The 25,535-nt window shown below is 40.6% G+C and overlaps 4 protein-coding genes and 1 long non-coding RNA gene across 6 annotated transcripts in view; 2 read left to right on the top strand and 3 right to left on the bottom strand.

Moving 5' to 3' along the window:
• LOC145449520 (tRNA (cytosine(72)-C(5))-methyltransferase NSUN6-like) overlaps positions 1-25,535 on the bottom strand; it is a 264,578-nt gene that overhangs the window by 166,237 nt on the left and 72,806 nt on the right. The gene's annotated exons all lie outside the window — the stretch shown is intronic.
• LOC145449523 (D-aspartate oxidase-like) lies at positions 657-25,293 on the bottom strand. 2 transcript variants are annotated; one of them, XM_080327914.1, is made up of 6 exons: positions 25,273-25,293; positions 23,451-23,597; positions 23,152-23,336; positions 5,041-5,266; positions 3,937-4,088; positions 657-1,660 (listed from the first exon to the last, which is right to left on the bottom strand). In XM_080327914.1, the coding sequence occupies exons 2-6, from the start codon at positions 23,573-23,575 to the stop codon at positions 1,242-1,244; spliced, it is 1,107 nt and encodes a 368-aa protein (XP_080184040.1). In that variant the 5' UTR covers positions 23,576-23,597; positions 25,273-25,293; the 3' UTR covers positions 657-1,241. The 2 variants fall into 2 exon arrangements, with proteins under 2 accessions (XP_080184040.1, XP_080184039.1); XM_080327913.1 differs by lacking the exon at positions 25,273-25,293 and adding an exon at positions 23,864-23,958.
• On the top strand, positions 10,697-17,018 carry LOC145449537 (uncharacterized). Its single transcript, XR_013918281.1, has 2 exons — positions 10,697-10,790; positions 16,866-17,018. It is a non-coding gene; the product is annotated as an uncharacterized LOC145449537 (long non-coding RNA).
• LOC145449517 (uncharacterized) lies at positions 11,424-13,770 on the top strand. Its single transcript, XM_080327905.1, has 4 exons — positions 11,424-11,582; positions 11,690-11,859; positions 11,926-12,089; positions 12,261-13,770. The coding sequence occupies exons 1-4, from the start codon at positions 11,555-11,557 to the stop codon at positions 13,444-13,446; spliced, it is 1,548 nt and encodes a 515-aa protein (XP_080184031.1). The 5' UTR covers positions 11,424-11,554; the 3' UTR covers positions 13,447-13,770.
• LOC145449518 (uncharacterized) lies at positions 13,520-15,834 on the bottom strand. Its single transcript, XM_080327906.1, has 3 exons — positions 15,417-15,834; positions 15,039-15,167; positions 13,520-14,909 (listed from the first exon to the last, which is right to left on the bottom strand). Exons 1-3 carry the CDS (start codon positions 15,445-15,447, stop codon positions 13,582-13,584), a joined length of 1,488 nt encoding a protein of 495 aa, XP_080184032.1. The 5' UTR covers positions 15,448-15,834; the 3' UTR covers positions 13,520-13,581.

Raw genomic sequence — 25,535 nt, 5'->3', positions numbered from 1 at the left:
TTACGTTGTAACCACTTGAGGTACTATTCGTCCAGACAAATTATTCCAGACCAGAAAAACTTTACTCAAGGGTCAAAAATTTCGTTATTTGCAAATTATTCCGGGGTTTTCCATCGTAGCTCAACGTAACTCCAGGTATAATAGGTGAGATAACTACTGCATGCGCACTTAAAATATCAAGCTGATTTCTCCATCCTACTAGCGGTGAGGTCGATTGTTACATTTGTCCCCGGCCTCCCCTACAGTAAATTACCACTGAAGTAACGCTGCGCCGGGTATTTCGGGAGCTGGGCCGGAAAGTTGACCTTTTTTTCTTTTTAGTTAAACACCTGATAATGTGAAAGAAAAACGTGTATTCTGGGCACTGAGCGAGAAATTTGACTTTTTTTTAGTCAACCGACTACGATGTGGGAAAAATTTACCATTTTTCAGGGTTTTTCTCCACTATTGCAAGTCTGAAAACGTGTCCTGTTCTCAGATTTCCAAAATAAATTAACCCTACTATTGACAGTCGTGGTCCCTCACACATGATAGAGATAAGATGGCTAGCTAGAGATTTTAAAATTAGCTCCTACTCTGACTGCTACGCGCGCGGTGTCATCTTACAACTATCCCGTAGCTTTCCTCCTCGACCTAGTCCCGAATACCAGATCCAATTAACGTGCGACTGGCGTACTTTTATGCAGCGACAGGACTGGAATACCCACGAATACTTTGCATATTATCATTTGTTTCATGATCAAATGTGACTGAAAATATTTATTGAACTCGAAGGGAGTAACTGTAATCGCTAAGAATTCGTAAAATCAACATATTGAAGAGCACAATAAAGTACAATGCGATACAGAAAACGCTATGCGATGTAATGAATAGATCGGGGTAGGCCATATCGAAACGATCAAGTAGGCCAGCTATGGTCTCTAAACTTAACATCCCCCTTGGCCTAATACGTGCTGCCACAGTGTTAGATCGTGATCGTCCTTCGCACTTTCAAATATTGACGTTTTTTAGATTGTTGGCGTGCCATGAAACCACTTCAACACTGATCACCTTGTTTGATTGTCACGGGTTCTGTTGCAACGATCTTCTGATATAAAGTATATATCATCATGAAATGAAAAATTGAGCATACAATCAATTGCAAGGTGATTAGCAGGTTTCGAGGTACAAGTTAAATATAGCTGAATTTGATCAATCCAATCATAAACGACATTACCGTGATGATTACTGTAATCTTGCACTCATAACTTGGCATTTGAAATAGCATATTTCATGACTAGCTCGGCGGTTTCCATTGCACATCCCCAATGTTGGACAAATCCTTTCGATGCATGACCGTAGTTATGAATTATCGGCACCGGCCTGTCAGACGAAGGAAATTTTCTGAATTCTACCTCAAGCCTTGGCCCGCCGATCCTTCCAGGCCGAATACCGACCGCCTCTTTAATAATACGCCGATTACGTAATTTAGGACACAAACTTTCACAACGGCGCAGCAATTCGCGTGTATCATTGGGATCCACGGCGGTGTCGCTTCGACCTACTTGGTGAGTAGGGCCCACCTTTACCTTATCAAGCATAGGGCATATGAACGTTGCTCTGTCACAGTCTGAACGGATCAAGTCCGTGACATCGCTGGCATCCATTATCAAGTATTGACCTGAAAATTGAATTGAAGATAACAGGTATAATGTGGCGGTAAGCTAGTAAACAGCAATATGTGTTCAGCAGGCACTACTCGAGTGTTTACTGTTTAGTATATATAAAATGCAAATGTGGCCACTTGCCAGTATCGAAGTAGTACCGGTACTTTTCGAGTAGCCTACTGCCCGCATCAATAACTCAAGTGGTTGTGATTTTCGGAAAGGAAAGGACGTATTAGTTTATTTTAGTCCTTGATGTTTTGCGGCATATACACCGACTCATGATAGACATACACACACGATCTGTGCATATGTATACCATAATGTTCATATGCCGCTGGACAAGGAAGGTGCAGATATAGCCTTGTACAGCTTTTAAAGTCATGCACCACCCCTCCATGCTATCCCAGTAATACATGAGCGCCAAGCAGGGAAGTCATGGATGCCAGTGTTACTATAATCAGGTCTTTGGTCTGACCCGGCCGGGGATCGAACCCACGACCTACCGATCAAGAAGCCGGACGCTGCACCATTACGCTATCTTATCTTTAGAGCACTTGTACTTAGCGGTTTTTTAAGCATTTTAGTACTGCCGGTTTACATTTGTACTTTGGAACGTGGGGGTTGGTTTTTGATTAGCCTGTATCACTTTTTATGAATGAAATTGTCATAAGCGCGAGAAATAGCCTACTTCCATGTATCGCAGAACTGAATATATTTTCGAAACTTGCACAAATTGGTATAGTGTCATTAGTAGGGCAAGTTTTTGTTGCACTTGAAATCGGGAGAAAGTTGCATTTCATTTTAACAAAAGTTGCAGTAAAAATTTGAATTAATATTTTTTTTGAATTATTGGGGTACTAGAAAGGTTCCATTGTATATTCGCTATTCAATCGATCCTGCATACATTTTTTAATTCATCAGGTTTGAAAACTACATGACAGCATTTCGCTGTCAGATCCTGCAGAGCTGTCAAATTTGGTACTTGCCCTTTTCACGGACGACTTGGCGAGACCGTAAAAAATAACATTTTGCGGTACGCAGTGATTAAACAACGCAATGCGGAAATAATGTCAAACAAAAAGCCTAACAGCAAGGCGATAACCCATAAACAAGTCAAATACCTCACCCCAAACCCGCTAGGTTTGCAAATTTGGCTCAAGGTAATGCAGAATTACTCAGTGTTGGCGTCCCAGGTTACGGCGACCCAGTTTTCGGCAGCCTCGCTTGGGTGTCATTGAAATGGGAAGGGACCTCAGATTCAAACGACACTTAATCAATCAAGCGATCTATTTACATATAGTTCAGACACTTTTGTGCATGGCTGGGATTGTTGAAGTTCTGGACTGCACGCCATTGCGTAATAGATAACATTGAGATACAGCGAATCAATCATATAGCTCTTTGTTAAGTAAATCAAAGAGAGAACCATGCTAAAAATAGTTTTATAGCATGTTTTTTAAATCACTCACTCCTTTCGCATGAAAAAATAGAAAAAGTTGCAATATAAAATTCCTTCAACCAGCTTCAAACTCTGTCAACAAAAGGAGTTCGTGTACCACCTAAAAATAGTACATTGAACGCTCTCTCTTTCATGCTGGTGACGTCATATTTTGTGATACGATTGTTGATATACAATGTTCTTTCCAATTCTCTACTAGTTGCTGACGATCACCCCTGACGAGTGTCAGCCGAAAATATTCGGGTTCATTTCAATATGAATATACTATTCAACTACATGAATTGAGTATCTATGAAGGTTCTGGAAGCTGTAAAAAAGTTGCAAAGACTTGCCCTAGTTATCAGTCGTTTTCTTCTAGTCTTGCAGATATGCAGCCTGTATCCACCTCAGATGGGCTGTTAGAAGTATACGACGCCCGGACCTAATCTTACTTTTTAAACCACTTACTTGAGTACTTCTCAGAGATTTCATTTTTTACTTTCACTTCAAATATCTTAGATGTTGCTTGGATAATCTTACTTCTATTTGAAATATTGTAAAAATTCAAGCATTAGGCTACTACTGATTCTCCTGCAGTAGCACTACTGACTACTTTGACTGCCTATGTTTAGGGGTTTCTGAGTCTAATGGAAAAAAATGTGGTGTGTTAATAGATTGCATCTTTTTTGCAGCAACGTTAGTCACCACTGAGTTCCGTTAAATAATTTTCAAAAGTGACAATAGACTTTTAGCCAAAAGACATCTGGGTAGGCTTGTCAGAACAAAAGAGATCTCAGAACAGCATCATTTACTAAGTAACATCATTGGCATATGTGGTAAAGCAAGATGTACCTCTGATAGGCACCACTTTATCGTCAGGTACCAAATACCGTGAGGCCAGTCCTGAGCAGTTGATAATGCAATCATACATTACAGCATCTCCCATGACATCGGAGAAGTCAGAGATCTCTTTGTTAATTAGCCGCAATTGGGCTATGTCATTCCTGTGATGAAATGGAGTACGTGATAGTGACTTCCTGTATCTACCAATTATATTATATACAATGTATCTAGTTCTAGTCATCATCATTCCTTAACTGATGTGGTTGGTGACGAAATACCTGTACTCTTATTGGGGTAGACCTACTTGAGTAGGTTGTGTCTACTTGCACTACTTATTCAAGTGGCTATCGCTACAACTTGAATGTTTTGTCAAGTAAAAAGTAGTTTTGAGCCCTACTCACGTCCATTGTTATTTTTGCTAGTTTTGATTCGAAGAAGTTTTGAATCAGGATCATATGAACACAGAACAGTTAGGAGCCAGAGTCACAGCAAAATTACCACATTTCCGAATCGAATTTTTTTATTTTCTAGTCGGAAACAGTTACAATTGGAAACTTAAATCTTATACAAAAGTCTTATAACAGTTGCACTGTGATTTCTGTGACTCCCAGCCTGGCCTAACACATGAGACGTTGAACGATGTGGTGATATATTAGGGTTACCATACGTCCTCTTTCAAGAGGATTTGTCCTCTTTTTTGACTTTTTTCAAAGTGTCCTCTGAGGATGACTAAATGTCCTCTTTTTGGGAGAATTTGTTCCCATTTTTGAAAATGTAGGTTAAATGTACGTGGAAATTGGACTGCGATATTGGAAATCACCGCTCGAATAACGGTTAGGTGGCTTTTTCGGGACTTTAACCAGAAAAATGACCTTTTTCTAGTCAGTCAACCACAAACTTGGGAAAATTTTACCATTTTTCCGGACTTTTTACTCCAGTATTGTAAGTCTGAAAATTTTGAAGTGTCCTCATTTCAGATTTCAAAAATATGGTGACCTTATGATATATCTATCTGGATTGCACCTTCCCTGCAGTATCTGTGAGCTGCAGCATTCAATTCTCAACCCTTTGCGTAAATCGCGTATGGTCTGAGCTTCTGATAATGCAAAATACCTAGCTTCCATAGCTTTCAATTCTTTGAGGAGCCGTGTCAGGTAATAATCTGGGTCTATAACCCAATTGCCCAGCTTCAGCACTGATACATCATCTTCGCAACAATCCTTCCGTTCCAGAACATATTCAAGTTCCTTTGCGTCGAGACCTATGGATTGCCTCTCGGTTTGTGTAGCCGGCCGTGAGAATCGTGATATTTCAAAGAGATGTGTTTCAGCGTACTCATCTGTACAAACAAGAGTGTTACTATCAACAGTAAATTATAAGCAGGTTATGAAGAAACGTGTTGCCAGGTTTAGCGGTTTAGGCTGCTGCCTTTTGTCGTGCAAACAAAATTATATTGGAAAATAGTATTTAGGATCTGAGGAGAGAGAGATATGATATTCTTTCTCGCCTGCACCATCGAGATGCTTTGGCGACGGAGTTGCGATACGGCCCCATGAGGTCATCTAGTCTGCGCCCCCGTTTTTTTTTTCCTCCATGCTATCCGTGATTGCTGAGCGCCTAGCAGGATAGCTGCGGATACCATTTTTCGAGTCTTTGGTATGACCCGGCCGGGAATCGAACCCACGACCTACCGCTCGAGAAGCCGGACGCATAACCATTACACTATCTCGCTCGGCTCGGGGACTCTTGCAGCATGAATAACATACTCATATTAAAATAAAAATAGTGAAACAACTGTTTTACGTGTTGTGTGTTACTGAGAGTAATTCAAGAACAGAAGCGGTCACTCGCCACTGGCCAGTAACAATGTATTCAAGTACCCAAGTGGATTTGTCTAATTCTATTACTTACGCAAGTTTTCCTGCCTAAAACTAATTCCATTTATACATACATACTTTTTACATTATCGATTTTGTCAAGTGGAAAGTAGTAGATGGATAGTATCATATCAAGTTCACCAGTGATATTTGCCATGGAAATAGGACGATGTATATCTGAATGTTGGTAACAGATAAATTCACCAGTGATATTTGCCATGGAAATAGGACGATGTATATCTGAATGTTGGTAACAGATAAAAATTATAAATTTACAGTCTACTCTTATCATCATTAGTTATGTTAGTTGATAAGATGCATCTTACTATTAACGTAATTTTCCATGTATAATGCGCAAAATTTTACCGATTTTTTGTCTTAAAATAGGGGGGTGCGTATTATACATGGGTACAGCAAGCCTTAAAAAAATCCCTCGATCAAATACTTGAAATCACACCTTCCTTCATGTTTGTTAAAATCGCGCATCACCTCTAGCCATTGGGCCCCGTAATTCGTATTATAGAGTGTAACGCGCTGCCAAATAGAGAAGCGTGTTGCCAATTAACGGAAAGCGAGTTTCTAATTAACGAGAGTCGTCTGCAAAGCACGCGATCTCTTGCTGAGTTGGTTTGCCGTTTGTACGCGAGCGAAATTAGGTCGCTGATTGCTACAAGCGTGCGCGGCAATCCTTGTTGATTCATCGCGTCAACGACACTCGACAGGCCTTAACAATCGCATACATAGGAGGCCATGTGCGCAAGATCTATTCGCGTGCGTAATCAGTCGCATCTCCAACAGGACTGGTGCGCCCGACACAACCGTTGGCCTGAGCAATCGCATCTGTAATTGTAATAGGCCACGTGCGCAAGATGTCGTGTGTCGCTAGCCTGAGCTATCGCGTCGACGACCTCACAGGCTTTGGCTACTATCTACTCTCGTTTAGAGACAATGCCGTTAATTGTATTATGATTAGCAATCAGTATGTCATCGTTGTTCGACAGTGACTTTAACGAAATATATTGTTCACGCCATTTTAAGATTTGAGCAATAGGGTCAGATCATGTCAGGTGATCCAGAAAAATTTCAAAATGTACCTCCACCATCTCAGATTGTCATTAAAATTGGCATGGTTAGAAAACTTTTACTTCTGCTTTCAAAAAAACAAATCCCATCGAAATCGGATGAGTAGAACCGAAGATAGGGCCGTTTAAAAATTGCTGTTTTTGTGATCACTCAAGCGGAAAAAATGTCAGAAATTTATACATGTAATTTGAATTTGCTACAATTCGTTCAAATTAGGGTTGTTGAAGGTAACACTTTCACATTTGTTCATTCATGTCCTGCTTGACACTTTTTCGTCTTCTTTGACACCTGGGGTTGCATATTCTGACCTTTAACCTCGCTTTTTTGGTAATGTATTTGAAAATCATTCATGCGTGACTTCATTTTCGATTGCAAATATTTCTTGGTGACCAGGTGATGTCATCAAGTGTAAGGTATCATTGGAAAGCTCTTGACAAGAGCTTTTAAAAACAAAAATAACATTAGTTACTTTTAAATCGTAACATACCATAAGAGCGCCATGACGCTAGCTTGCAAATTTATTCAAAATCCTCCCCTTTTCAACAAGAGCAAACTCTGTAAAGCAACTCATTCCACCTTTATTCTATATACAGTACCGTGCCAAGTGTTTTATACATAAGGTAGTCAGTATAACTCAGACAGATAATTGCTGACATAAATTATGCTGACAATAATTTGAGATATTTTTGAAAATTTGAGAAAATTTTGCTACACAGTTTGAGGTGACACACAATACTTCCACAACACTTCAGAATTCACAACTGACAGGATAAGATGCGATGTTTTATGTACTCTACACAATACATTCGGGCAACGATCAGCACTAAACAATGAAAGGAACAATGACAATCAAAATCAATATAAGGTCCTGCGGGTTCATTAGTTTTCATACTATTAGATAATAACTATTTGCTCATATCAGATATCTATTTATCTTTGATGATATTTCTTCCAAACTTGTATGACTTTCAGTGCTGATTCCTTTGTCAGTTGGTATTGTCCCCGATTATTAAATAAACAAGGAACGTCAACTGTGCACAAAATGTGCTGGAACGGTGTCCAACAAGAATCTTTATTTTGAGGCCAGTGAAAAAACTCTGATGGGCCTTTTGGGTGCATGAATTCAACTAAGGCATCGTCGTTTGCCTTGTCAATTTCTGTGACCATGCCAATGTACCAGTTTTCATCATAAACGCAGCATACAAATTTGTTTTTGATAATTTCAATTTGAAGTACATTTTCTTGGTTTGAGTCTTCATCTAATTCAACTGCCAATAAATAGTGTTTGTCTTGACTGACACGTTTTGCTCCCAGTTTGGTTGATGACAATGGCCTAAAATAATGGAATGCCCAAGTACCTTTGACTGTGGTAGCGAGCCGAAATCGCCATTCCAAAAAAGCTCTCGTAGCATCCAATTCGTCTTTGAGCAAATTGATAAATTTTATTTTGTGGAGATTTTTCACGCAATAGGACATCATTTCTTCCACGTTCAAAAGTTGACCATTCAGTGGGCGTCTCAGACTTTCCATTGCTGTAGCTCGTTTTACAGTGCCACCAATGCCATCACATGGCGATTTACCATGGCTCGTGGCAAAAAAGGACCACGCAGCATCCACTTCGAAGTCAGCTTTGTGCTTGCACAAATTGACCATCGCCAAAATATTCCACATTGTCCAAGTTGTGAATTGTACTTTTGAGAACTTCAATTGTCTTTTGCTGAATCAGATACACCATTACTGCATCGTGCAACAACTCTTCCGATAAAAAGCATAGATTTAAATGCAAAATATCGTTGCTTGCAGACTTGTAGTAGCAAACTACCGGGTGCACAGTGCAGTATTGGTGAGTCCAATGATACCCTTGCGCTTCATTTTGAATGTGGAAAGAATAATTGTCTGCAAAATCCATTAATACAAGAGCTGTTTGCTGATCCATATCTTGTTTTCGTTTTTTCAAATATAAAGACTGTGAATGCGAAATGTGATGATGTGGTGCTAAATCTGCAAGCTTTTTTAATATCAACTGAATAAAATCAGTTATGGTTAAGGTTTGAGTTATCAGATCGGTTCGGTCAACTGACACCCACTGTTTGAACGAAATAAGTTCATCCACATCCTCAAATTTTGAGTCAAGCAATTCCTGAACGGGTTGAAATCCGGGACAGTTTGGGCAACGCTGTAGCATGCAGTCTCTATTTTCAATATTGCAGACTGCCAATTGAAGCAAATCTTTATAAGTTTTTTCAATGTGGGCAGCATGCAGCATAAGAACAACATTTTGATGTATGGTACAGACACATACGGCACGTGTTCCAGATGATCCTGCACTAACACACCATTTCGGCCTCAATTCACAAAATTTTGTGAATCCACTTTTTGCATCCGGGTTTTGCTGTTTATACAGGGTATGGAATTCTTTCAGAGTACATAAAAGTAGACGTTTTTGTTGATACACATTCTTTTTAATGCTAACTCGGTCTTTCATCCCTGGCATCAACCTGCTATGTTCGTTGTTTTCATAAAATTTCACAACTTTTTCAACTGCTCTTGTTGAAAAGGGGGAGGATTTTGAATAAATTTGCAAGCTAGCTTCATGGCGCTCTTATGGTATGTTACGATTCAAAAGTAACTAATGTTATTTTTGTTTTAAAAAGCTCTTGTCAAGAGCTTTCCAATGATACCTTACACTTGATGACATCACCTAGTCTTCAAGAGATATCTGCAATTGAAAATGAAGTCACGCGTGAGTGATTTTCAAAGACATGAACAAAATCATAAGGTCAAAGGTCAGACTATGCAACTCCAAGTGTCGAAGAAATCGAAAAAGTATCAAACAGGATATAAATGAACAAGTGTGTAAGTGTCACTCTCAACAACCCTAATTTGACCGAAATATAGCAAATTTAAACTACATGTATAAATTTCTGATATTTTTTCCGCTTGAGCGATCACAAAAATAGCAATTTTTGGACGGTCATAGCTTCGGTTCAAGATGACCTTTTTTGATGAAATTTGATTTCCTGAAATCAGAAAACACAGCTCTGTAAGGCAGCCTATCTTCATGACAATCCAAGATGGTGGAAATATGGCCTGTATCACCTGACATGATCTGACCCAATAGGGAGTGTTGTGAACCTTACCTAATTCCCTGAACTGAAACCTGATAATACCTTTGTGAGTCGTATAATTTTGTGAACGTAGATAACGAAATATGAAATCGTACGACGTTGGGTTCATTTCAAGATATACGTGTGTAATACCACGTAGAGACATTGATGTATACATTCATGATTATTAGCTGGTTCGGAAGTTGATATACATTCATGATTATTAGCTGGTTCGGAAGTCGATAGACATTTATAAATATTTCGCTGATTGAGAAAGATATTGCATTTTGAACCGTACGTGATATTCAATAAAATTACAAGTCGTGGAGACGGAACAAAATATATTCGTCAGTGTGATCCATCGAATTCGTGTGCAAGAGACAGGCTTCGTGGTACGTCAGCCAACAAGGCCGGTACAGGCTTTTTCCCAGAATATACACGTCATTTTATGGGTGCGTATTATACATGTAGGCGCACTATATTCGGAAAATTACGGGTATGTAAACTGGTATCTAGGAGATTAACTCTTTCGACGCCGAGCTAAATTTGACGATTGTCTTCAAAACGCCGCGATTTTCAGCAAACAACCCCAATTTCAACGAATCGTAACTTCGTCGCTACCTTAGCTACCAAGACGTACCTACGTCCATATTGTAGCCGCAAACGATATCTATCTAATGATGCGTAACGTGCCTTGATTGATGCTGTCGTGTTGCTAGGCTTGATTGATGCTGTCGTGTTGCTAGGCTTCGGTACGAACTGAAGTTTTGCTGATTTCAGGCGCGCTGCTGTCAAGGTATGGATTTTGTTGGTGTTTCTATGGTACTTATAGATTAGCTGTGACGTTGTAAATTTCACAAAATATTCTTATTATATTATATATTGAAATATATTATCCTTAAATCGTTAATTCCTTTTCGCCAAGTTTATGTATCAGTTTCACTGCGGTCGTTGCCCCGAATATTTCAATGACCTCTTTACCTCTGAATCAAAAGCGCACAAGTACAACACACGCGCGTCCACGTCGTCCAAATATCATATGATCGACCGAAAAGATCATCGCTCCATCAAATATGCCGGACCTGATGTGTGGAACAGTATCCCGCCGGCCATCCGACAGTCGACGAGCATGTCCACATTCAAGTCGAAATACAAGAAATAGGCCTTTTGCAGGACTTCGATCACGTGACTAGATACGCATAGCAACAACAAATTGGGTAGCAAGCTACTTTTTCGTGCACCTGACTCAATGCTAAATATCGTGTAGTATATTGTTGATTTCTAGTTGTAATCGTTTCAGAAATTAGTCGTGTAAGTGCGCAGGGGTTTAGATGTGTTAGATGTCAATAATCAACAAAGGATTTAGAGTGATTCCGCCAAAACACCGCAGAACTCCCTCGGTAACGTAGTCGTATTACTGAACATAACTATGATTGCATCATTCATATGTACCTACATTCATGCACATGAAGCAGAGTAATTGGTATACATTGTATCGTAAGAGTGTTATCAAGCTTAACGAATACTATTTGGCTGCTGTAACGCCTGATTTTGGATAGAATGACTGAAGCAGCTGGAACTAGCCTTGGTGAGTATAGTGACTACGTAAACATATTCTACTGGATCTGATGATTTGCTTAATGCCAAAATCTTGAAACAATGTGGCTGATCACATCGAAAATATTGTTTGGCCAGAACCTGCTACCAAGTCTAAACGAACCAGTGCACGACACTGTTGCGTTCCGCAATGTTGCAATGATGGTCGTTCCAGTGCCTCACTTACGTTTCATCGTTTTCCAAAGGATCCGCAACTTCGATCCAAGTGGATTTGGAAAATAAGACGAGATGTTGGCGCAAACTTTATGGTAAATACACATAACATTGTTTACCTTTATTATTCACAGTGTTTATTTTTAACGTCGATTTTTAAGATTACAGATGGGACTAGAGTTTGCTCGGCCCATTTTTCTAAAGAAGATTTTGCACCACCTGATCGAGCTGGCCGACGCTGGCTAAAAAGGCAATCTGTTCCATCTATCTTCAAATGGTCAACCCCAGTTAATCCGAGGAGAAAGATTGTTAGAGGCAGGCCGAGGTGGGTCTAATTAGGTTGTAGGTGAGCAAGGCGAGCAATAAGCACAATAAACATATTAGCATTATCTCAAGCAAGTAGAAGCTTCAAACGTCAAAGAGTATACTATTGCTAGATTAGAATTCAGCTCTAAACATTATTAGTGACATTGACCGATTTTTTTCGTGTCTACAGCTCTTCCAATGGGATACGAACAGAGCAGTCTAATGCAGCGATAGAACAGTCGTCTCAACTGCAGAGAGATTTTGAGGCTGTAAAGGAAGAGAACACTGCTTTACTGCAGCAACTTAAACTTGCTCAGCGGGATGTTGAGAAAAGGGAATCTGAGATTAGTGATCTTAAAGACGCAGCCACTATAACCAGTGAAAAAATACAAGAGCTCGAAACTAGTCTTAGAATTAGTCGTTTTAGTTTGGAACGTTTCTCGAAAGACAATCATTTGATCAAATTTTATACAGGCTTCCCTACATATGAGCACTTTACACTATTTTTCGAGCTTGTAAAACCTACAGCGGACACTATGACATATGCGTATGCTTCTGGAGTAGGCAAATCTAGACCAGTCGTGCGCAAGCTGCAGTTGATAGATGAGCTATTTTTATTTTGTGTTCGGATAAGGCTTGGACTTTTTGAACTTGACCTGTCCCAGCGGTTTAACATCCACACGTCTACTGTTAGTAGAAAAATCGTAACTTGGGCCAACTTTCTATATTACTTGTTAGGCAATCAGCCAATTTGGCCAACAAGAGATCGCATTAATGAACTTATGCCACATAGTTTCCAAGAGCTCTATCCATCAACTAGAGTCATTATTGATTGCACTGAGCTATACGTTCAGGTCCCTTCATCAATGTTACTGCAATCACAGATGTATTCATCCTATAAGTCGAACACAACCCTGAAGGGTTTGATTGGGATTGCTCCCCACGGAGCTATAACATTCGTATCGAGCCTTTATACTGGTTCCATATCAGACAGGGAAATTACACGATGCAGTGGAATTTTAGAGCTTCTTGAGCCTCATGACAGTGTCATGGCAGATAAGGGGTTTGACATTCAATCTATGCTTAACAAAAGGAATGTTTCACTGAATTTACCTCCTTATCTCCGCCATCAGAACCAGTTTTCACCAGATGACATCTTGAAAACAAAGGCCATTGCTAAAATTAGAATTCACGTTGAGCGAGCAATAAGAAGGATCAAGGAATTTCACATTTTTGATTCAGATATACCATTAAACACCCTTGGTTCAGTTAATCAACTTTATACAGTGGCTTGTTTGCTTACCAATTTTCAAGGCCCATTAATTAAAGAGATAGATGATGCTGTCACTGCCGACAATATTCATCAGGATGACTAGCTTTGTTCACAATTACTTTCATTTGCGTTGAGCTTAATATTGTACTTATATTCGTTGAATTTTTGAATAAACATGGAAAGAAATGGAATTTATTAAGTTTTGTTCTGTATTCATTGGGTAGGCCTATTATGCAGCTCACAAGAAATAGTCGAAGAAAAATTTGTCAACATTATCCTTGGCAATTTGAAAAAATGCAGGATCAAACATAATCCTCTCAATGAAAAAAGTTTCGTCACTCACATAGCTAAAAAATTCGCACCAGTCAAGACCACTCAATGCTAATTGGCACTGAACTTGATAATAATAGTCATGGGTCCTTTTGAGTCTGATCGGATTGGAATCTACATCTTTTAAAATGTAAGCTACATTCCTGAAGTCGGTAGCGCCTTCTTTAACAACTTTGATCTCCAAGAGACCAAATGGACTCAGTCCTTGTAGCTCAACGGTGCCATCAAAAACCTTCCGGTCAGGTGTGCAGCCCAACCAGGGACATTTTGGATTGATAATTAAGCCGGATGGGTAAAGATTCACTTTGTCTTTTTTTGCTTTAGAAGCATATATAAATGCAGCCCGTGATTCTAAATTCAGCCCCCTCTGCATTGGTCCTGTAATAACTCTGCGTGATGGATTAAGGTACGTGATAAGAGTCTCAAAGTTACTTTGACGCTTTGCAACTAGTCCAAATTTACTGGCAGTAATTCTCGACTTGCGAAGCTGAGTCCAATAACTGCTATGACTTTGTGCTCTTGTCTTTGTCTCCACATCTATGGCCACTTCTCTAGATAGACTCATTGCATATAAGTCGGCGAGCTTATCCTGCTGAAGACATAATGATATTGCATTGTTGAAGCGGATACCGGCATCGGGAAGGGGCAAATTTGGGAAGACAGTGCATGAGTAGTCATTAATCAGATATTCGGCTGACATTTTTTGTTGGTACGAAATCACGCTGCCCTTCACCGCATGACCAAATTTAGTAGGCTTCATTTCCATTGAATCATTTAATCCAGGTGCTAGTGTTGCAGCAAGAGGCTTGGGACTTAAATCGCCATATTGATTTTGACTGAAAATTGGATAATAGGTGGCTGGCGAATACAGAGTTGATTTAATATACCGATCGTAGTTGGCTCCAGGTTGAATTTTCTTAACTAGTACGTCCCCAATTTCTTGATTGCCTATCTTCCGCTCCCTTGGAATACTCCATCGCTCCTTCATTCCAGTACATGTGGCGGAGTCTGGTACGCTATGCAGCCCAAGTTGTTTGCAATGTGCCAGGTAATAGAGCAATCCAACTACGTGATTGCAGTAGCCTCCTAGGCCTGCAGCGCACGAGCAGTTGCCAGAAATAGATTTTGTCGGGCCAGTTCGTTGCACCATCACTTGCAGCTGATGAGGATGCTCGTTTTTCTTCATCGAGTGGTGACACTTAGCAGTGACAATGGCGGAGTCAACATCATGTGATACTGCAATATTGATGATAATCAAAAACCAGCAATATATAGGAATTAAAAACATCTAAATATTATAAATTGGCCAAATGAAAAAGAGCAAAGGTAGTCATAATTTTATGAATATCTCTGAACTTAATACACCTTTAACATTGTGTATATATCCAGGCTCCGCAAAGAACTTGTAACCCTTGGCGGTATGTTCGCACCCAGATGCTGTCTTCGCGTAACTTTCAACTTCTCCAAACGTCAGATCGGGAAATGCTGACAAATCTGGAATATGAAAGCTACATCTATTTGGTGCATATGGCACTATATTGGTTGCAGTAGTCGATGTTTACAACCACATGAAATATGGCTACCGTACCTGGTTATAAACACATAAAGCAATATCATGGTTCACTGACATCTAATCCAGGAAGTATTGCAATGACCACTGAGCTTGGGCTAAGCACTGAGCTTGTTAGGTGCATGAAATTATTATTTTTGAAAAATATAACTGAATAAGAAACTGGTACTTACCTCTACCGGTTGAAGCTGATGCAACCGCCATAGCTCACGATCGATGTCATTCGAAATATTGCAAAAATTAACAACTACTACTACAACAACAACAACTACTATCTACAACTATCTTACTGCTGCAAAAATATCACTCAGTCTCCTTCAATGCCGAATTTTGTGTCATCAAATCAATGTTGGGTATGTACCAAACAACGATTAAAATATCAATTATTTTAACGGAATTATTCTAAATCCTTTGCGTAGCATTGACATTCGACACATCTGAATCCCTGCGCACTTCCAAGACTAATTTCCGAAACGTTTACAACTAGAAATCAACAATATACTACACGATATTTAGCATTGAGTCAGGTGCACGAAAAAGTAGCTTGCTACCCAATTTGTTGTTGCTATGCGTATCTAGTCACGTGATCGAAGTCCTGCAAAAGGCCTATTACTACTAAATAAGTACAGTCCATCCTCAAGATTACCGGACCACGACTGACCTATCGATCTCGCTTCCCATGACATGCCGCCCTATTTCTTGTCGCATTCTTTTTCTATACTATCTTCTTTACTTTCATTCAGTGTGCATGCCTCCTCTTTACATCGCCTAGGCCAAGGTGGGTGTCAGATTCCATAGACTACTCCTTGTCGCTTCGACATCTTCCTGTCTTTTCATTGTATCGCATTTTTGTGGTGTATTGAACTGATAAAATTGCTAATAAACCAATGATGATGATGATGATGCCAATGCGGAGGTTTAGAACCTTCGTGAAATACTGCTGCCGACATGATCTTCGGCCAGGGTTGTAACCAAGTCACAAGGCTCCGAGTCTCAAGTCAATGTCACTTGTATATTTTTGACTCGAGTCAAGTCGAGTCATTTTCAATTTCCACCGAGTCAAGTCCGAGTCCAAGTCAGCGAACAGAGGATCGAGTCCGAGTCATGGTAATATGACTCGAGTCCAAGTCATTGTGTTGACTGCTCAGTTTCCAGTTAAAATCTTCCTAAACCCACTTTTTTAACTCTGTTTGGTGATATTGAATGGTTCGCATTTATGATATATCAATTTTCCTCACTTTTAGCAGTTTCAGGTCGCATTTTCAAGCACCACTACCAACAAACGAAATCCCAATAGTGTGTTGGCTTCGAAATTACAATGAAATATCGGTCTTCGCCGTCTGAATCTCGAGTCAATGACTTGCTTCGAGTCATGCGCAATGACTCGAGTCCAAGTCGAGTCAATACACAGATTGACTCGAGTCGAGTCAAGTCATTTCCGTATTTTGAGAAAATGACTCGAGTCGAGTCATCCGAAAATCGTGACTCGAGTCATGACTCGAGTCATTACAACCCTGTCTTCGGCCGTCTATGCTTCAAGGTTATCATTGTGACGTCAAATCAGCAATAATGGCTCGAAATTTTGACTTCTGCTAGTACCGGTACTCAAATTTGTTTTTCAGGCGCAGTAACATACCAACGGAGCTCATTTGTGTACGATTACAAGCATCGACCTGCACAAAAACATCATTATTCGTCACCGTTGAGTCCTCGTCATCTCCCGATGCAATTTTACGTTTGTAAAACTTGAATAAATACGTATATATTGGTGTGAAGTCGATGTTGTCGCAGTACATGTACTGCCTTGGTGGCTCTAGTAGATCCGTATATCAACTTAACGCGCGATGAGTCGCTAAAGATTGGTGATAATGATGTAAAATGTCTTTAGGTATTGGCCTCTGTTGAAAATCATTACCGTCGTGGAAATATATAACAAATAAAGCTACTATTCCGTACAGGTAATCGAGCGAAATTGCCTCTTAGTAGCAAGTCTTGAATTTTGAATTCATTACCGCACAATGCCCCGACTGGCATGAACGCAAAATGGCATGTCAGATTTTCGAGACAAAAATACGCTCTCTCGATTTAGCGAACATATGGGGATACGCGGCGTCGAAAGAGTTAACAAATAACAATGTAACTGATAAAAGTTATCACTTATGTCCTTCTCAGGTCTTTTTGTTTTCTACTTGAAGTAGTTTTCATGTGCCCTGAAAATATACTTGTACAGTACAGGCACTTGAGTAACCACAATGAATAGGCTACCTTGACCACCACTATTCTAAACACTGGTACCACAAATTCTGGACATTTTGTCTCGGAAACATCAGACTCATTTATTGGATCAAGCAGTACCATTTTACAGAGTTGTAATGACTCGAGTCACGATATTTTGGTGACTCGACTTGACTCGAGCCAATTTTTCAAATGCGTAAAATGACTCGACTCGAGTCAATTTTTGTATTGACTCGACTTATACTCGGGTCGTTGTGACTTGAACCAAGTCATATGACTCTAGACTAGGGCGACCAAGACAGACATTTCATTGCAACTTTGAAGAATAGTCAAGTTACCACATGATTGGTATTTCGCCTATCAGTCGTTATACTTGGAAAATTTGGCCAGATACTGTTAAGACTGAGGAAAATTACTATATTAGGACTCTATATCACTTGAGCAGAGTTGAAAAAAGTGGATTGAACCGGATTGAACCAGTGTTGGGATGACTCGAGTCAACTTTTTCGTATGACTTGACTTGACTCGAGTCACTTTGCAAAAATGACTTGACTTGACTCGGCGCTTCAAAAATGCAGATTGACTCGTGACTCGGAGCAAAATTTACGAGTCAATTTCAAGTCATCGAGTAAACCGTGTCGATCAAATCACTGTATCACGTTTATGTTCGGATTATTATTCACGATACGCCGGTGTCACTTGTGAGAGCAACCAGTCGTTCACCGATTGCACATTTCAATGATCCTCCATTGTTACATCACAAATAAACTGACCGCAAACGAAATGATCACAGCCTGCGCTGTCGTAACGGTAGTAGATTAATCTATTAAGGCTCTGTCCTGATATTGCACAGCACCCAACTTTACCAACCCTCTTGTATGATTTAAATCGAATGAATATAGTTCATGCGTATATATTTTCACGGATGGGCAATTCCCTGCACAGACAACCGATGTTCCCACCACTACCTTTTCAAATCTCCTGAAATTTGGTACACGCACAGATGAGCTAATTCCAAACAGGATGAACTTTATTTTATGAAAATGGGACTTGGGGGTCAGAAGTTACGTCACTTTGAAGATTGACAATTTTCTGCTCATTTCGGGTCTGCACTTTCAGGTTTTATCAATGCAATATTCAAGAAGGTGTAGCTAGATGTTAGACGACAGTTGAGATACGGCACTTGGATTTATCTGAAGCTTGTCTAATCGTCTATATTTCCAAGTAAAATTTAATGCCCTGTAGGTTAGGGCCAAAGGTTAAATTGAGGGGGAATTTGGTCAATGGTCTAAAATCAGTCAGGCGTTACACGATTTAGACTGCGGATTGCTCAAAAACATATTAAAATATTTTGGAAAATAGGATCTTAAATGAAAGTTTGCTTCAAGGAGACTTCGTTCATAGCTGTTTGATTTTGGCTATTAGACTGTAAAGTGATGAAATTGCAGTTTCAAGAGCACACTTCATTTGCACATGGAAATGCAGTAGAAGTAGGGTGCGTTCGGACATCGAGTCTGGGGTGTGTGTGGACATCATGCCCGGGATGTGTTCCGACATCATGTCTTGGGTGTGTTCGGACTGTGTTGCCATTGAAACGTAGTGTCTGGGGTGAGTTCGGACCGTTTTGCCCCTCGGACATCGTGTCTGGGGTGGGTTCGGACAGTTTTGCAACTCGGACATCGGGCCGAGGGTGTGTTCGGAATGTGTTGCCATTCGGACATCGTGTCTAGGGCGTGTTCGGACATCATGTCAGGGGTATGTTAGGACTGTGTTGCCACTCGGGCATCGTGTCTGGGCGGGGGAGGGGGTCGGACATCATGCCTGGATTGTGTTGTCAATCGGACATGGTGTCTGGGATATGTTTGTGCTGCGCCAGACATGCCTCAGACCTGATATCTGCGCACTATTTTTATCCAGACGTGCTCCGGAGCTGATGCCTGCGCACTAAATACCGTCAGGCATTGTCCGAAACGGATATCTGGACACAGACGTGATGCCCGCGTCCTAAACGACGCGTTTTTGCTGATATCTGCGATAGCTAGGTATATCCACAGTAGTGGTAGCTGAGTATATCCAAATTTACAGTAGTGATAGCTGAGTACATCCACAGCTATCACTACTGTGGATACACTCAGCTATCACTGATATCACTACTGTGGATGTGGATATACTCAGCTATCACTGCTGTAGATATACCCAGCAATCGCAGATATCAGCAAAAACCGCAAATATAGAGGTCATATATTGGTCAAATGTCGTTTAGGACGCGGGTATCACGTCTGATGCATGTATGTGTCCCTTAAGCCCGCAGATATCAGATTCGGAATATGCCTGGGGGTATTTGGTGCGCAGGTAAGAGCTACGACGCATGTCCACTGTCCAGATTAAAATAGTGGCAGATATCAGGTCTGAGGCATGTTTGGCGCATCACAAACATATCCCAGACACGATGTCTGAGTAACAACACAGTCCGGACACACCACAGGCATGATGTCCGAACACCTTCCAGACACGATGTCCGAGTGACAGCACAATTCGAATTCCCCCCAGATACGATGTCCGCGTTGCGAAACAGTCCGAACACACCCAAGACATAATATCTGAACACCCCCAAGACACGATGTCCGAGTTGCAAAACAATCCGAACACCTCAGACCTGATATCTGCGCACTATTTTTATCCGGACATGCTCCGGAGCTGATACCTGTGTGCTAAATACCCCCAGGCATGGTCCGAACCGGATATCTGCGCACTTAATAGATATAGGCATGCGTCGGACGTGATGCCCGCGTCCTAAACGACGTTTGACCTATGACCTCTATATTTGCGGTTTTTGTTGATATCTGCGATAGCTGAGTATATCCACTGTAGCGATAGCTGAGTATTTCCACATCCGCAGTAGTGATATCTGTGATAGTTGAGGTGAGTATATCCAGAGTAGTGATAGCTGTGGATATACTCAGCTATCACTACTGTGGATGTGGATATACTCAGCTATCACTACTGAGAATATACCCAGCTCTCGCAGATATAAGCAAAAACCGCAAATAAAGAGGTCATATATAGGTCACGCGTCGTTTAGTACGCGGGTATCACGTCTGACGTATGTCTGTGTCCACTAAGTGAGCAGATATCCGTTTCGGACAATGCCTGAAGGTATTTAGTACGCAGGCATCAGCTCCGGAGTATGTCTGGATAAGAATTGTGCGCAGATATCAGGTCTGAGGCATATCTGGCGCAGCACAAAAATATCCAGACACGATGACCAATTGACAACACAATCCTAACACACTCCAGGCATGATGTCCGAGCCCCCCCCCCCCCCCCCCCAGACACGATGCCCGAGTAGAAAAACACCCCTGACATGATGTCGAACACGCCCTAGACACGATGTCCGAATGGCAACACATTCCGAACACACCCTCGGCCCGATGTCCGAGTTGCAAAACTGTCTGAACCCACCCCAGACACGATGTCCGAGGGGCAAAACAGTCCGAACTCACTCCAGACACTACGTTTCAATGGCAACACAGTCCGAACACACCCCAGACTCGATGTCCGAACGCACCCTACTACTACTGCATTTCCATGTGCAAATGAAGTGTGCTCTTGAAACTGCAATTTCATCACTTAACAGTCTAATAGCCAAAATCAAACAGCTATGAACGAAGTCTCCTTGAAGCAAACTTTCATTTAAGATCCTATTTTCCAAAATATTTTAATATGTTTTTGAGCAATCCGCAGTCTAAATCGTGTAACGCCTGACTGATTTTAGACCATTGACCAAATTCCCCCTCAGTTTAACCGTTGGCCCTAACCTACAGGGCATTAAATTTTACTTGGAAATATAGACGATCAGACAAGCTTCAGATAAATCCAAGTACCGTATCTCAACTGTCGTCTAACATCTAGCTACACCTTCTTGAATATTGCATTGATAAAACCTGAAAGTGCAGACCCGAAATGAGCAAAAAATTGTCAATTTTCAAAGTGACGTAACTTTTGACCCCCAAGTCCAATTTTCATAAAATAAAGTTCATCCTGTTTGGAATTAGCTCATCTGTGCGTGTACCAAATTTCAGGAGATTTGGAGAGGTAGTGGTGGGAACATCGGTTGTCTGTGCAGGGAATTGCCCGGATGTGTAGATGGTTAGTAGTTTATTGTACGATATCAATTTCTTTCAACTTCTCGAGGCTTGGTATTCGATCCTCTATTTTGGCTGATAGTAACCGAATGAAGCAACGCAGCGCATAGTTGTCAAACTCAACAGACGTCACGGGCCGGATTCAAACATTCAGTTCACTCGCGGGGCCGCACCAGTCAAATGATGCCAAAATATTAGCAACTCTTAACTCAATATATGGACTTTTTCGCATTCTCGGAATTGGGTGTCAATGTCAGCGATTTGCTCCTGACGATTTCTATAGAAATCACAACTGCGCTGTCGGGTGGTAATACTGTGGCCTATGAACATACTCGACATTTGCTATCCTGAAGGAATATTTATGAGAAGTATTTGTTACTACAAATTCGAGAAATGTGGTGTATAAAATCCAAGAATTTTTTAATGTCTACTCAGAATTGCTTCGCGGGTCGGATGAAAATATTTGGCAGGGTCGTATGTTTGATACCCCTGATGTAGCTACACATATACAGTTATTGGCGAATTTTATTAGCAGTTCTACGTGTGCGTGAGCGATACAACGCATTTTTGCATGTATATTTAATTTTATATTCGTTATTTTATTCAAGATAAACGGCCAATTAACCTGTCTTTCTTTAACGCATCTAGCAAAATGTAATAACTTTGAATGATCACTCATACTTCGAAATTTCAATTTGACTTGACTCGTGGCTTGACTTGACTTGACTCGAGTCACCTCCAAAAAACGAGTGACTTGACTTGACTCGAGTCACCTTCAAAAATTGATTGACTTGACTCGAGTCAAAATTTGCAATGACTCGAAATGACTCGTGACTCGAAGGTAGTGACTTGATCCCAACACTGGATTGAACTGACAACGAAAGAGTGAACATAATGACTTGGACTCGGACTCGAGTCAAAACACCATGACTCGGACTCGACCCTCTACTAGCTGACTTGACTCGGTGGTGAATTGAAAATGACTCGACTTGACTCGAGGCAAAACTATAAAAGTGAGATTGACTTGTGACTTTGTTACAACTCTGTCATTTTATTACCATGCAAGATAGTGTAATGGTGATGCGTCCGGCTTCTCGATCGGTAGGTCGCGGGTTCGATCCCCGGCCGGGTCAGATCAAAGACTCGAAAACTGGTATGCGCGGCTATCCTGCTAGGTGCTCAGCAACCACGGATAGCACGGAGGAGAAAAAAAACGGGGGTGCAGACTAGATGACCTTACTATAAAGGCCGTATCGCATCTCTGTCGTCAAAGCATCTCGTTGGTGCAGGCGAAAAAGAATACCATCTCTCTCTCTCTCTTATCAATTCAAGACACTACATAAAAAATACAGGAACGAATCAAAACGACATGGTGAAGTCAATCAATGTCATCTTGCCCTACAAACATAGTTTGAAAAGGGGAATACCTATACACACAATAATTATTGCTAGCTAGTAATTGAAGACTGATATGGTATTCCATTGCAGTATGCAGACCTTCGGAGTGTTTAAATTACTTTCCACATACTTTGACCGTCTTTGTCCCGAACAACGTACATAGACACCTCCCTCACTCCATTTTCAGCCGACTCCGAACTGTTTGCTTCCATGACTCGACGAAGATATTGAGTAGTCAATTTCGCCCATTTCACATACTTCGGACTATCATATTTGTCCATATGCAGAGCCCCGCAGATTCCAAAACCATGATTGCTGAAATATACTTTACCAATTAATCTCTGATTGCATATTGATTGTGTGAGCAGGAATACACGAAATTCGACTATGAATGGTTAAACAAGTCTGCAAACATATAATGAACGATACCTGTGTGTATCTGGAGAACTATGGGCAGATATTATGGTCATCTTGCAGCCTCGACATTGCTTTGCTATGTTTAATGCGCTGGAAAGTCCGATAACACCTGCTCCAATTACGCAAAACGTAGCCATATCATGACTTCATAGAGCAGACCTATCAAAATAATAGCAATAAAACTATTTAAGTACTATACCCGAGAGTTGAAAGCATTGTGATGAGTTGACACAAACAGAATATCATAATATGGCAGCTCAGAGCTCTACGGTAGTTTACGGCCTATGACTTGGTCAAAGTGTATTCAAGTAGGAAGGTATTCAGGTACTGTAAATAAAGACCCAGTTTCGGTGCTAGCGCGATTCCATAATCCCCGCATCACTGAAATATACAGACTACAGAGTCATCGTCGCTGTTGAGTTTACCTTTTCGTTACATGCCAGCTGCGGTTTCACCTGCAGCAGAGGCAGATGCTGCATTTTATGTCATGGTTCCTTGCAGAGACTAATGGTGCGTGCAAAGCAAAGATATAATTTCAGTATAGAATGTAAACATGGAATGGCAGCGACCGATTTTGCAGCTTCGTTCCGCTTCGCTGAAGCTTTACTCAGACTTATTTTACGGCAGCTACTGTAGGATTTCTGGCAATCCAAAAGTTGTCTTCCAGAGCTCAGAATTTACTGAATCTGGTCTGGATCGAAAGCTACTATCGCACTGATTCCGAAAATATAAATAAAAATATGATCAGGCACTGAACCGATTAGAATTCGCCCTCCAAGTCTGAATTATCGGCATTGTCCGAACAATCGAAGAGCCGCAATGGGTCATTGTTATGGTCATTGTTTTGCGGGCATCCGATTGTTCTGAACAATGCAGATTTTAGATGTTGAGGGTGGTTTTTCATCTCAGTACGGTGCTTCACCATATTTTGATTGATATTTTCGAAATCAGTGCGACAGTAGCTTTCGATCAAGACCAGATTCAGTAAATTCTGAGCTCTGGAAGACAACTTTTGGATTGCCAGAAATTCTACAGTAGCTGCCGTAAAATAAGTCTGAGTAAAGCTTCAGCGAAGCGGAACGAAGCTGCAAAATCGGTCGCTGCCATTCCACGTTTACATTCTATAATTTCAGTGTCAAATTATAGATAACTAACGTAGGTTAGTTATCTATAGTCAAATGTAATGCATCTACAGTATCATTTCAAAACACCACAAGGCTGCGATATAATGAAAATATAGGAAGTTTTCGAAACTACCAGGAGTAGTCTTTGAAATCAGATACCCAAATACACTTGAATTATATCTTTGAACTGTATATTAGTGGCCCGATGCTTTTATATATAAATATTATTTTATAACTACACTCTGCCTACGTCATATGCTATAGACGTGTAGAATACAGTCTCTGCATTGTTCATAGAACTATTGTCTTTGTATATGTTTGTACTGTGTAGCCTATGTATATTATACTTTTTCGAGGAAGGAGAGGATCTGCGAAAGAATCCGATGTGTAAAAAGAAGATTATTTGCCTCAGCCTTCGCGATTACCCAATACTATTCTATCGTTGAAATATACAAAACATTTCAATATCGAATGTGACATTAGATAATGTCAGTAACATGCAGAAGTGTCCTGTTTCTATCCTTCTAAGATGTGAAGTCCTGCCATATTATTGTAATTATCGTTTGATGTTTTGAAATAATAACCATTGAAAGTAATATTAGCTGATAAAAATGATTACTCGTTCATTTTTCGTTTACAGTTTCGCTGTTCCTACGGTGTCTCTACAGGACGAAGCACGAATAGAAAATCAAAAACAGCTGAAAGATTACCTTCAGATATTTTTGCATCGGACATGAGGCCGGGTGGAAGTTAGGCTGAGAGGTGGTGTTGGATCGTTTCTACATCCTCTTACCTGTTCATTACATTATAGAAATTGTAGTACGGTACATAGCACTGTGTCTTGTGATTGCTGCAAGAACCTTGTTCTTCTGTTTATTGGAGCGTGAAGTTATATTCTTCTGCAACGACTTCTGCTTCTGCAGCCGCTGGTGCAAGAACTTCGGTTTGTTTCGATCGTTTTGTTATATTAGTT

The sequence above is a fragment of the Botryllus schlosseri genome, chromosome 11, assembly GCF_051294905.1.
Source record: "Botryllus schlosseri isolate E-star chromosome 11, Bs_hap1, whole genome shotgun sequence".
NCBI classification, from domain to species: Eukaryota; Metazoa; Chordata; class Ascidiacea; order Stolidobranchia; family Styelidae; genus Botryllus; species Botryllus schlosseri.
The sequence above is the reverse complement of the archived record's forward strand: the minus strand, read 5'-3'. Positions and strand labels throughout refer to the sequence as shown.

Coding starts and splice junctions, on each gene's coding strand:
- LOC145449517 (XM_080327905.1), top strand. CDS start 11,555: ATGACTGAAGCAGCTGGAACTAGCCTTG. Junction 11,583..11,689: donor AGCAGCTGGAACTAGCCTTG/GTGAGTATAGTG, acceptor TTGTTTGGCCAG/AACCTGCTACCAAGTCTAAA. Junction 12,090..12,260: donor ATTGTTAGAGGCAGGCCGAG/GTGGGTCTAATT, acceptor TCGTGTCTACAG/CTCTTCCAATGGGATACGAA.
- LOC145449518 (XM_080327906.1), bottom strand. CDS start 15,447: ATGGCGGTTGCATCAGCTTCAACCGGTAGAG. Junction 15,168..15,416: donor ATCAGCTTCAACCGGTAGAG/GTAAGTACCAGT, acceptor TTCATATTCCAG/ATTTGTCAGCATTTCCCGAT. Junction 14,910..15,038: donor ATATATACACAATGTTAAAG/GTGTATTAAGTT, acceptor TCAATATTGCAG/TATCACATGATGTTGACTCC.
- LOC145449523 (XM_080327914.1), bottom strand. CDS start 23,575: ATGGCTACGTTTTGCGTAATTGGAGCAGGTGTTATCGGACTTTCCAGC. Junction 5,267..23,151: donor TCGGGACAAAGACGGTCAAA/GTATGTGGAAAG, acceptor TTGTTTGTACAG/ATGAGTACGCTGAAACACAT. Junction 1,661..3,936: donor TAAAGTGGTGCCTATCAGAG/GTACATCTTGCT, acceptor TTCAATTTTCAG/GTCAATACTTGATAATGGAT.